The 13,269-nt window shown below is 38.0% G+C and overlaps 1 protein-coding gene across 7 annotated transcripts in view; it reads right to left on the bottom strand.

Annotated features, from left to right (window-relative positions):
* The window catches only part of C8H8orf48 (chromosome 8 C8orf48 homolog), a 269,196-nt gene that overhangs the window by 25,769 nt on the left and 230,158 nt on the right, over nt 1-13,269 (bottom strand). For 4 of the 7 annotated variants that reach the window (XM_081520959.1, XM_081520955.1, XM_081520960.1 and 1 more), the window contains one exon: nt 12,790-12,886. In XM_081520959.1, the coding sequence (XP_081377085.1) occupies nt 12,790-12,886 (97 nt within the window). Of the gene's footprint in view, nt 1-8,287; nt 12,887-13,269 lie in introns of those variants that run through there. The other 3 variants (XM_081520954.1, XM_081520951.1, XM_081520956.1) reach the window with 2 other exon arrangements.

Here is a 13,269-nt window from a genome sequence, read left to right as displayed (position 1 = left end):
CAACAGTTATGGATATTCTTATCCAAGAAGAGAAAATGAAAGAGACAATGGAATTACCCTTTTAAGCAGTTTCAAAATCTAGCTGGGCTAACACTTATCAGGTTTCAAGGCTTGGGAGTAACCTTCTGTGGCCCATGGCTCTGCTCTCAAGAGTGCTCCTTCCTCTTTCAGGAGAGAGAACAAATTTTTACAGCCCAGCAAATTTATTTTAAATCTACATAATATAAAAACACATATACATTATAAAATGCAAACAATTCAAAAGTGAATGACTAACGATCAAATATCCTTATGCCTATGCCACCCCAATACAAGCTGCTTCTACACTGGAGTTATGAGTTCTATCTTATTTTTCCAGATATACTTATGCCACCTTCCACAGATAGATAAACAGAGACAACTTGTCTTGATATTTTAAATATTATAGGAAGATGGTATTTACCAGTTTCTTGGCTAATGTCTTCTCTATGAGCTACAAGAATACAAATTTTCATAGAATGTGCGAAGCAGATGAGGTAATTGTTTAATTTTTTAGGCAATTCTAAAGAAAATATCAAATTGCCAACATCTGTTAGATCATAGAAAAAGCAAGGGAATTAAAAAAAAAAAATCTGCTTCATTGACTATGCTAAAGCCTTTGACTGTGTGGATTACAACAAACTGTGGAAAATTCATAGAGAGATGGGGATACCAAACCACCTAACCTGCCTCCTGAGAAACCTTGTATGCAGGTCAAGAAGCAGGAGTTGGAACTGGACATGGAACAATGGACTTGTTCAAAATTGGGAAAGGAGTACGTCAAGGCTGTATGTTGTCACCCTCTTATTTAACTTAATGCAGAGTACATCATGTGAAGAAGTACAAGCTGAAATCAAGATTGCCAGGAGAAATATCAATAACCTCAGATATGCAGATGACACTATCCCTATGTCAGAAAGCAAAGAGTAACTAAAAGCCTCTTGATGGAGGTGAAATAGGGGAGTAAAAACGCTTGCTAAAACCTCAAAGTTCAGAAAACTAAGATCATGGCATCTGGTCCCATTACTTCATGGCAAATTAATGAGGAAAAAATGGAAACAGTGACAGACTTTATTTTCTTGGGCTCCAAAATCACTGTGGATGGTGACTGCAGCCATGAAATTAAAAGACGCTTGCTCCTTGGAATAAAAAATATGACCAACCTAGACACCATGTTAAAAAGCAGAGACATTACTGTGCCGATAGTGGTCCATATAGTCAAAGCTATGGTTTTTCCAGTAGTCACATACTGATGTGCGAGTTGGACCATAAAGAAAGCTGAGCGCCAAAGCATTGATGCTTTGAACTGTGGTGTTGGAGAAGACTCTTGAGAGTCCCTTGGACAGCAAGGAGACCAAATCCCTCAACTCTAAAGGAAATCAACCCTGAATATTCACTGGAAGGACTGATGCTGAAGCTCCAATACTTTGGCCACCTGATGGGAAGAGCCAACTCATTGCAAAAGCCCTGATGCTGGGAAAGACTGAAGGCAGGATGAGAAGGGGATGACAGAGGATGAGACATTTGGATGGCACCACTGACTCAATGGACATAAGTTTGAGCAAACTCCAGGAGATAATGAAGGACAGGGAAGCCTGGTGTGCTGCAATCCATGGAGTCACAAAGAGTCAGACACAACTGAGCGACTGAACAACAACAACAAAAAGAAAATATCATGATTTATATTTTTATATAATGCTGCAAAACAGTTCACAGTATCCTAATTTATTTCTTTTTTTGTAATAATCATTTTTTAGCCCTATTTTTGCTAATATCTCACCTGCTTATTTATCTCAAGGACAATTTCTAGTATCATTCAGAAGTAAAACATGCCATGGATATATCAACTCCCAACTGCAAGTAAGACTGCAGTATTCATGATATACCTCATCTATTTCTTTAACAGCAGAGGCTCAATAATTTAAAACAGAATTGGCAGCTAACACAAAAGTGTGAAATCAGTGTTGGCACCAACAGAAGAGTTTTCTTATCGGTTTTTAGTCACACTCTCACTGCCCTGGTGTAAAATATTCTTCTCTTCTTTCCCTGTAACAGGTGTTACTAAGAGTCAATTTTCATGCTATGTGTTCTTTGTTGAATTTTTGAAAGATGTTTAACCTTAACAGGGTTTTTGAAGAAAGGCTTCTCTGTGGGAACTAAATGTTATTTTACATCAGTCATGTCAGGATTCTTATGGTCATTTTCCATTCTGTGCAATCTTTCAGGGTCATTTTCCATTCTGTGCAATCTTTTGAGGTCTTAAGCACCATAAAGTGGGAAGGGCTATGTAGTCTAACAATGCTGGCTGTTCAAATTGCCATTTCCACTATATTTACCTTTTTCAACTGTGTTGAATGTAACTTTAATACAAGTTGTCATAAACAGAATGTACTGTGTTGAAAAAAAAGTTCAATCAGACAAACTAAAATATCCTTGCTATTCTTCATGCATTTATTATGTTGTGTGAGAATTACTGACCTCGGGGAATAGGGAGAATTTACTGAAAGGATCTATGTATCCAATTTAGTGAGTAGAAGTACAGTAGAGATTTTAGTAAGTTCAAAAGAAACCATATACAAACTTATGAGAAGAAAGAAATAACTCCAAAAGGGGAAAACAAACAGAGAGATGAATGGTTCTCTTGCGCTTTAAGGAAGAGGAATCAACAATACTAAAAATTTAGCCAAATGGAATTAGATTCCCTAACATCCACACTAGGGCTTTGGTGGTGAAGAATCCTGGGTCAGGAAGATCCCTGAAGAAGGTAATGGCTAACCACTCCAGTATTCTTGCCTTGGAGAATTCCATGGACAGAGAAGCCTGGCAGGCTGCAGTCTATGAGGTCACAAAGATATAAGAAAGAGAAGCTTGAAGTGGTCCATTTTCAAGGCAAAGTAGCCAGCTCTGAGTGGAAACGTACTAACAGTTAAACTTGTGGACATGACAAAGTTGAGGCCTGGACTCTTTAGATAAAGTTAGGATTGAGGGAGGGAGATTAGACTGGATCTTAATCTAAAGAGACAGGACTCTACCCACTGCCTGTGCCCTGGCTCTAAACTTGCCTAAAGACTTGCAGACGTGACACAGTTCAAGCACCTGCAGGGTTCCTAAGCAAAGAGGATGCTGGGGGAAAGGATAAACTAGCAAGAAAGTCTTTGTTGAAAAATGCAGATGTAAGTTGGGAATGAAGAAAGAAGGATAGCCTATATGGAAATAATAAAACTTAGGCAACATCCAGGAAGATTGTACACCCCATAGTACTCAGCCAATGAGGAACTGGGGGGAAAGACCTGCGTGTTAGGGAATAAACTGCATGTTGTAACCGCCCTGGGGGTGCCTGCCCACCAGACACCCAATCTTGCAAGACTGTCATTAAAAGTCCTGCTTTCACCTTGCTTCGTGTCTCAGAGTCTATCTCTTGGTTTTGGGCTGGTGAGCGTATTTCTTACAAAGAGACATGACTGAGTGACTAACACTTTCACTTTAATGTCTACACTAACAAACATAAATGAATTAAATAATACTTAGACTGAGGCAGAATCAAACACAATCCGGGAAATAGCACACCCTGGAAAGTGGACAATTCAAGTGATACATAAATGGCCTGTACATTTGAGAGAGCTCTGGCATTCCCCAGACCTGTACTTTGTAATAAAAATTAGGGAACATACACAGTGGAAGCAGTAAACAACACAATGACAACAAGAGAAAAGCTAATAGGCTGATTTAAAAAAAAAAAAACAAAACTGAAAAAATCCAGAATTCATTAAAAAAAAAAAGGCGTGAAAACTAAAAATATGAGGAAAACATCTTTTGAAAGAAGGACAGTTACAAAAATTCCAAAAACATAAAAACCACAGCTACAGGATGACAAAACGTGTTTTGAGTCTCCAGTTTTCAGAACCAAATGATTCAACTTACCAGAAAAAAATATTTTGTTTTATCCTTAAAAATTCAAACTTTATTAAGAATAAAGGCTTACAAGAATTCTGTCCAGGAGAATATTCCAAGAAGAATTCTGAGGCTGGACTCAGGAGCCATTAAGACTCTCAGCTCCAATTCTAGTTGAAAATATAACTTTTACCTAATTATTTAACATTTTCAGACATTATTTTCATCTAGAATATGAATTACATTAGATGATCTATATGGTCATTTCCATCTCTAAAATTCTATGACTCTGTTGTGCAAGATAGATATAATAGTTTAAAAATGTTTAATTTTAATGCAATTAAAATATAGAATGGGTAATATGTTTAATGAGTTTATTTAGTTGTAAAGGAAGCTGTAAAAATACTTTGTTAAACTCTCCTCCCTTTGGCCTTGGCAGGCACTTATTAACATTTTGATTAAACAGTAAAAGTAGTCTATTGAAGAGCAAAGGAAACCTCAAGTTACTTAAGGCCAGGAGCACTCTTTGGGCCCATGTTTCTCTACATTTCAATGTGATTTTATTATATGAGGTTTAAAATATTTACATAAGGCTTCTGTTTAGGGGAACAATTATCCTATCTTCACTTTTATGATTTCTAACTGCCACATTAACTGCATTGGTATTGACTCAGATAATAAAATGCAATCAGTAGTCAACGAATTGGATGATTTTCTTATGAACGTGAGGGCCTGGTGTATTTGCTTTTATATCCACGTTTTTATATCAGCTCCCAGGACACCTTTCTTTCACAAACCATTAAGCTTTTCAGCATGTGGAAACTTCTGGATTATTTAGCTTATCATAATAAAACAGTCCATTCAGCATAATCTCCAGAAAAGGCAGGCCACATCAGAAAAGATTTTTATTTCTCTTTTTATAGCAACAAAATGCCGTCAATTTGTTCTACAAATGCCTGAATAAACATTTTTAGGAAAAATATTTAGGCATCATGACTTTTACATGTTTTTTTCTCAATCCCAAGCCAATAGATGTATGTAGTAAAATTCTTCTCACCACCAAAAAACAAAAACAAAAATTAAAGGTCTCCATATAAAAAGCTGTAAGTGTTAGGAAAACAATAAATGTCATGGTATAAGAGCTTTTAAAACTTGTAGCGGACATCCATCATGAATTTGCACTTTTGAACATGAACTATCCACTGTTTCCATTCAACCACTTATACAGCAGCTATGAACCTAACTTGATGGACTGGAAGAGAGAACACTGGTAAGACTCACTCTTAACCTTCCCTGTCATTTCTTGAGGGATATTTTAAGAGTCCAGAGTCACAGGAGGCTGTAACATCATATGCATATACTCATCTTTCCACCAGCTTCACTTGAAAAGTTCCATGGTCACAAAATTCAAAACTGAACACAAAAACCTGCCAACTGGACCATAAACAAACAAACCAAAAAAAAAAAAAAAAAAACTGAACTAAACTCAGATCTGTTCTTCATGTGTTCGTAACATGTTCAGTTTCTTTGAGTTCAGGTGTCCATGAGAAAGACCTGAGCAAGGCTTAACAATTTTGCCTCACTCTGGCTTCTTATGTAATCTGGTACATTTGCAAGAAGAAACCTGGTAGGCTTGGCTCAGCTGCTTCTGTGTTTCTCATTTATTTGGTCCAAGGAAGAGAGGATGCTTGAAAATCTGCTTCTCCACAATGCATCTTTGAGGGTGGAGTCCCAGTAAAAATTCCACCTACGACTACAGAGGTAAAGCCATTCACTGTAGGGACAAAGAGCAGAAGTTCATTGTGCCCCCAGGTGTAACTGGTTAATAATCTTCAACCCAGATCTATCTATGATAATTACTATTATATTTTGAACTTTAATCACTCTTATACATATCTTTCTGTTTTGGAAAAATAAGAAAGTGTTCTAATAAAAGGGATTCCCTGATGGCTCAGATGGGAAAGAGTCTGCCTGCAATGCAGGAGACCCAAATACCATCCCTGGGTCAGGAAGATCCCCTGCAGAAGGAAATGGCAACCCACTCCAGTATTCTTGCCTGGAAAATCCCATGGACAGAGGAGCCTGGCAGGCTACAGTCCATAGGTTCACGAAGAGTCGGACATGACTGAAAGACTTAATTTCACTTTCTAACAAAAATCCATCTTTTTTATTAGAGCCATCCTAGTGGGTGTGAGTGGGCGGCTGCAAAGGCAAACACTCTCTTCCAACAACACAAGACTCTACATGTGGACATCACCAGATGGTCAGCACCAAAATCAGACTGATTATATTCTTTGCAGCCAAAGTGGAGAAGCTCTATACAGTAGGCAAAAACAAGACCAGGAGCTGACTGTGGCTCAGATCATGAACTCCTTATTGCCAAATTCAGACTTAAATTGAAGAAAGTAGGGAAAACCACTACACCATTCAGGTATGACCTAAATCAAATCCCTTATGATTATACAGTGGAAGTGAGAAACAGATTTAAGGGACTAGATCTGATAGACAGTACCTGATGAACTATGGACGGAGGTTCATGACATTGTACAGGAGACAGGGATCAAGACCATCCCCATGGAAAAGACATACAAAAAAGCAAAATTGCTGTCTGATGAGGCCTTACAAATAGCTGAGAAAAGAAGAGAAGCAAAAGGCAAAGGAGAAAAGGAAAGCTATTCCCATTTGAATGCAGAGTTCCAAAGAATAGCAAGGAGAGAGAACAAAGCTTTCCTCAGCAAACAATGCAAAGAAATAGAGGAAAACAACAGATTGGGAAAGACTAGAGATCTCTTCAAGAAAATTAGAGATACCAAGGGAACATTTCATGCAAAGATGGGCTCAATAAAGGACAGAAATGGTATGGACCTAACAGAAGCAGAAGATATTAAGAACAGGTGGCAAGAATACACAGAAGAACTGTACAAAAAATATTTTCACAACCTAGACAATCACGATGGTGTGATCACTCGCCTAGAGCCAGATGTCCTGGAATGTGAAGTCAAGTGGGCCTTAGAAAGCATCACTACGAACAAAGCTAGTAGCGATGATGGAATTCCAGTTGAGCTATTTCAAATCCTGAAAGATGATGCTGTGAAAGTGCTGCACTCAATATGTCAGCAAATTTGGAAAAGTCAGCAGTGGCCACAGGACTGGAAAAGGTCAGTTTTCATTCCAATCCCAAAGAAAGGCAATACCAAAAAATGCTGAAACTACTGCACAATTGCACTCATCTCACATGCTAGTAAAGTAATGCTCAAAATTCTCCAAGCCAGGCTTCAGCAATACGTGAAGGCAGAGGAACCAGAGATCAAATTGCCAACATCCGCTGGATCATCGAAAAAGAGTTCCAGAAAAACATCTATTTCTGCTTTATTGACTATGCCAAAGCCTTTGACTGTGTGGATCACAACAAACTGTGGAAAATTCTGAAAGAGTTGGGAATACCAGACCACCTGACCTGCCTCTTGAGAAACCTGTATGCAGGTCAGGACACAACAGTTAGAACTGGACATGGAACAACAGACTGGTTCCAAATAGGAAAAGGACGTCAAGGCTGTATACTGTCACCCTGCTTATTTAACTTCTATGCAGAGTACATCATGAGAAACGCTGGGCTGGAAGAAGCACAAGCTGGAATCAAGATTGCAGGGAGAAATATCAATAACCTCAGATATGCAGATGACACCACCCTTATGGCAGAAAGTGAAGAAGAACTAAAGAGCCTCTTGATGAAAGTGAAAGAGGAGAGTGAAAAAGTTGGCTTATAGCTCAACACTCAGAAAACTAAGATCATGGCATCTGGTCCCATCACTTCATGGGAAATAGATGGGGAAACAGTGTCAGACTTTATATTTTTGGGCTCCAAAATCACTGCAGATGGTAATTGCAGCCATGAAATCAAAAGATGCTTACTCCATGGAAGGAGTTATGACCAGCCTAGATAGCATATTAAAAAGCAGAGACATTACTTTGCCAACAAAGGTCAGTATAGTCAAGGCTATGGTTTTTCCAGTAGTCATAGATGGATGTGAGAGTTGGACTAAGAAGAAAGCTGAGCGCTGAAGAATTGATGCTTTTGAACTGTGGTGTTGGAGAAGACTCTTGAGAGTCCCTTGGACTGCAAGGAGATCCAACCAGTTGACTCACTGGAAAAGACCCTAATGCTGGGAAGGATTGGGGGCAGGAGGAGAAGGGGACGACAGAGGATGAGATGGCTGGATGTCATCACTGACTCGATGGACATGGGTTTGGGTAAACTCTGGGATTTGGTGATGGGCAGGGAGGCATGGCGTGCTGCGATTCATGGGGTCGCAAAGAGTCGGGCACGACTGAGGGACTGAACTGAACTGAGTGGGTGTGAGATGCTATCTTACCACTGTTTTTATTTTATTTCTCTACTGATTAATGATGTTGAATGTTGTTTTTTTTTTTTTAATGTGATTACTGGCCATTAATGTATTTTCTTTGGAGAAACAGCTATTCAAATCCTTTGTCCCCTAATTTTAAGTTGTGTTTTTTCAAATTGTTGAATGTCATAAGTTTTATATATTTTAGATATTACACCCTTATCAGACACAGAAAATGCCACTATTTTTTCCCATTGTGTGTGTTGTCTTTTCTCTTTCTTGCGAGTAAGTAACCTTTGAAGTAATTGATCTCATTTTTGATAAAGTGCAATTAATTATGATTTTCATGCCCTGAACCTTTGTTTAATCCAAGGTCATGAAGATGTACATTTAAGTTCTCTTCTTTTTTTTTTATAAATTTATTTATTTTAGTTGGGGGCTAATTACTTTACAATATTGTAATAGTTTTTGCCATACATTGACATGAATCAGCCATGGGTTTACATGTGTTCCCCTTCCTGGACCCCCCACCCAACTCCCTCCCCTCTTCTAATACTCTTATATTTTGATCTCTTATATTTAGTCTTCGATTCATTTTATGTTAGTTTTTATACATAAGGAAGAAATTCTATGCATGTTTTTAATCCTTTTCAACTTGAGAAAGTGCTGTTATTCACTGGTCCTCTGAAAATTCAACTATTATAACACAAATGCTAAGGACTCCAACTCCTTTTATTCTAGTAAATTCAGGTTTAAACTCTCCTTTGAGCTCCAGATGTTTGCATGCAACTTCTTACTGACAGTTTTAATTGGTAACTGAATCCTTTATATACCTTTCAGTAAATAGTAAGACCACATTCTAGGAATACTGACAAACATAATCTGAATGAAACAACCTTCATATAACAATCACCGTGCTCCATCACACCACCTACCTACTCACACCTGGAAAGCAGATCCAGCCTCTGAATTGTCTCTACTTCAAATCTTACCTTCTTACAGCCCATCCTCTCCAAAGAATCTGATCGACACTTTCAAACACACAACAAATCATGTCACTTTACTCCTGGAAACACTCCAGTGGCTTCCCTGGAGACTGATTTTGTCTCTGAGGGGAGAAGTGACATGTCTGGAATAATTTTGCGGTCACCATGATGTGGAGGCACTACCGGCATCTAGTGCATAGAGGCTAAGCATGCTAGTAAACACCCCACAACATAGGACAGCCCAACAAAGAATGACCTCACCCCAAATTTCGGTAATATCAAAGGCTGAGCCCCCCTGCATATCACCTGGAAGACAATTCAGAATTCTTACCATGGACTAGCAGGCTCTTCATGATCCCTGCCTACCTCTCAGTTCTCACCTCCTATTTAGCACACCTCTCAGTATTCTCAAGCCAGACATTCTATTTCTTTAAGATACAAAACTATTTTCTGCATCAAAATCTTTAAATCTTTTATCTGCTTTGCCTAGAATACTCTCCAATTCCACCCAGATTTTTGCCTGGCTGACTGCTTTTCATCACCCAGGCCTTTGTTTGAGTGTTACCTTCTCAGAGATTCAAGCCCTCCCAACCACAGCTGAAGACAGTATTTTATTAATTGAAGAGGGTATTATAAGGGAATCATAAGAAAAACTGATGATAAAGAAAATGAAAGGATTATAGATATTTTATAACAGCAGATCCTGAACAGCTGAAATATGTAGTGCATGCAGTCTTGTTGAAGGCTGAGCAGTCTGGGATTGGCAATGCCATACATAAATGTTCACTCTTGGTTGGGAATTGATGGGTAAACATGACAGGATGTCAGCAGGAGAGAGGCCTGAGATTTCCATCAGGATTTAAATCAGACTGGAGGAGTGGTGAGGGTGGTGGTGAAGGTACCTATAGAGTATGAAAGATAGGAAAAGGAAGTCTCTGAGATGCAAAATGAAAGTAAAATGTACAGTAGAAAAGCATTCCATAAAAGTAAAGGAACATGGAATATGGACAATGAGGTACTTCAGAGGCTCAGATTTTAAGGCAGTAATTCTCATTCATGATTACGTACAAATTACAGCTACTCCAGTGAGGATAAACACATAATTAGATAAAAATTCATGCAGCTAAAGAGATTAAAAAAACTCTGTCAGAGTGATAGAAGAGTCACCACATAAATATTTAATTCCCCAGTGATGATGACAAGAGATGTCATGAGAATGCTTTGGATTTTGAGCTGAAGTTAATCAAGAAGGTGTTAAACAGGACTGAGAGTTCTCACAAGTGAATTCATTATCAGTTGACAGTGGTTGCCTGGACACTCGCTGTATTCAGAATGAATCTAAAGCTGGGTCAGGTTCAAAAGGAAACAGTGAGCAATGGGAATAGAAGGAAGAGAAAGTGGTGGCCCCTCTTCTGGGTTAAGATAAAGAATATCTCAGCAGTTGAAAGGTTATAGAAAGTATAACAGAAGATTACAAAACACCTTGACTACAAGCAAGGGAGACATGATAAGCAATGTTACATAGAACAAAGTGTAGTGAAGAACAAACAGAATGTTACCTCTCCTTTCCAGAAGTAACAGTGATGATAAGGAGGAGCAGCAGTGGGGACCATATGAAAGAACTGAAGGTGAATTGATCAGATTGAGGATGGGGGCTGACTTGTATTCAGTTAAGTAGGGGAGGTGAGATTTTTCAAGGAAATAGGTTAAAGAAAAGAGAGACTCTGAACAATCTATAACTCAGAGACTTCTCTGAGAATGAATTTTAATGTGAAGAAGTAGGGCTCTTCCCTGTCTCAGTACTATGTGGTTGTGTCTGGTGAGACTGGGGGAGATTATTCCCCTTCCACATCCTCCTCAAAGGGCAAAATAGAAGATAGTTTTTTGTTTCCTTGCAATAAATCATCTCCCCTCAGACAGCTTTACCCTCTAAGTGAAAGCTGGATTTGCCACATAAGTTATCATTAAGTCCCAACACTCTTCTTATACTGTTTTTAAGTTGTTTTGTGTTGATTTCCATTACATAAACAACATCAATGGAAAGACAGAGGATTTGATTATCAGTTAAAATGTCAGTTGAACTTAAAAATCAGTGGGTGGAAAAGCTCAAGAGTCACTTATGATTTTAAACTGAGCAGACAAAGCCAACTGAGTAAATGAAGTGTTGCTTTTAAACACTGCATTTATTTTGTTACCTAGGCTAAGGGAAATGTTATTATGTACGGTCCCTTCCAGGACTGAAATCACAGTTACTCATAATTTTGGCATGTCTTCCTAACACACATGACCCACTTTAAAGGAAAGCTAGGCTGGATGCATTTACAGTATCTCACATCAATAATAAAAGGTCATAAAGGACCTTTGTGTTTTTATTCACAGATATGTGACTAGTTTCACATCACATGAAAAATTAATATTCTACCAGTACCTAGAGGACCATAATAGCAATGTCTTTGGTGAAATTCACTTGTAACATCAGTGGTATTATTTTTCCAGACATAAGAAGCTTTCATATAATGAAGTCACTTTTGATAGCACAGGCTTTCCTTTAGTATTAGTTGTCTGCCAAGCTTTCCCTAAAGCTGAGTCAGATTCACGTATTTTTCTATCATACAGACGATTACTTCTGAACCCTTGGGAGTGCTGTCAGTGGCACTTTCTCCCATCCCCACAGTTCATGGATTCTTATGGAAGACTCACGCTTATTCAACCATAGAAAAACTATATTTGGCCATAATACAAGTTATATTTTCAATACCCAAGAGGCAAAAGAGGCATGTGTATCACTAATAATCTTTCTTCTGCATAATGCCCAAACACATAGCATTAAGATATATGGCTATAATTTTCCAATAAATAAAGCATTAAGACAATGTGAAGAGATAAAAACACTATAAAAACATTACTACAGAACAGAATGAAATATGACTTATGTTAGTAAGTTTCTACATGACATTGCTTATCATTTTATTATTGAGCATCTTCTTTAGAATGGATAGCATGCTAAGAGCCATGTGTCTCAATGGAACATTATACAAACATACATATATACACTTTATCTGGGAACTTATATGTAAAATAATATGAAAAGGCTACTTCAAAAATCCAAAGTATACTGGATTTACTCAACATATATAATAAAAATTCAACTTCTTGAAAATTCACTTGAAACTCTGACTTCATCAAAATGAAAAAGCTAAACACTTTAGCAAAAAAGATCAGAATTTCAATTATTATGCTTCAGTTAAAGATATCAAACATTAGGGAACTGTGAATTTACTCCGAGTACTTAGTCTAAAGAATGTAATAGGCACTTTCTTGTCTGTAAATATATAAATGTGTATCTTAGCAGTATAGCTAAAGATAAGTATCAGATAGAAATAGACTATTATAGACTTCTGAGTTGTATTTTAAAGATCCATTTCCAAAGTTAATTAAGCACTATTGTCTGCTTATGACCCTACTTAGTGTAGTCTAATAATGAAGGGATTGTGATAAGCACTGACGTTTCCAAGGCTTACAGTAACAGGCATGCATTTGTCACTCACAGTATGTGGCCATGCAAGTTAGCTGTGGCTCTGCTCCCCGTCACAGTCATTCTGGGGCTCAGGCTGAAGGAGGGCCCCAGTGTAGGACAATGTAGATCTATGGAAGAGAGAAATAAGGGTAGGTAAGGAAACTTCTGGCAAAAAAGCAAGACATCTATGTGGTGGTGAAATACTCCTCTCATGGGAAGGAAGACTCCGTAAGGAGGAAAATGAATCTATGAAGAGTAAATCAAGCTACCCCAATAAAGAAATGTAATTTTTACTTGGCACCCTAATTCGAGTGAGAATGCAGGAGTTTTAAACAGAGAAGCTAAAATGGACAGATTTTAGCTGCTTAATTATTCTTAACCTTCTCTGGCCCATCTTCTAAGTTTTTAAGTTGTCATTATTTACTGCTTCTGCTTTCAATTAAATCTTTCATCTTTGTGTTTATGCTTTTCCTGATAAACTGCCTGCTTTCCTGCTTATGTCTTCAGGATA

The sequence above is a fragment of the Giraffa tippelskirchi genome, chromosome 8 (assembly GCF_054371585.1).
Source record: "Giraffa tippelskirchi isolate mGirTip1 chromosome 8, T2T-mGirTip1v1.2.pri, whole genome shotgun sequence".
Classification (NCBI taxonomy): domain Eukaryota; kingdom Metazoa; phylum Chordata; class Mammalia; order Artiodactyla; family Giraffidae; genus Giraffa; species Giraffa tippelskirchi.
This window is presented reverse-complemented; position numbering and strand designations above follow the sequence as displayed.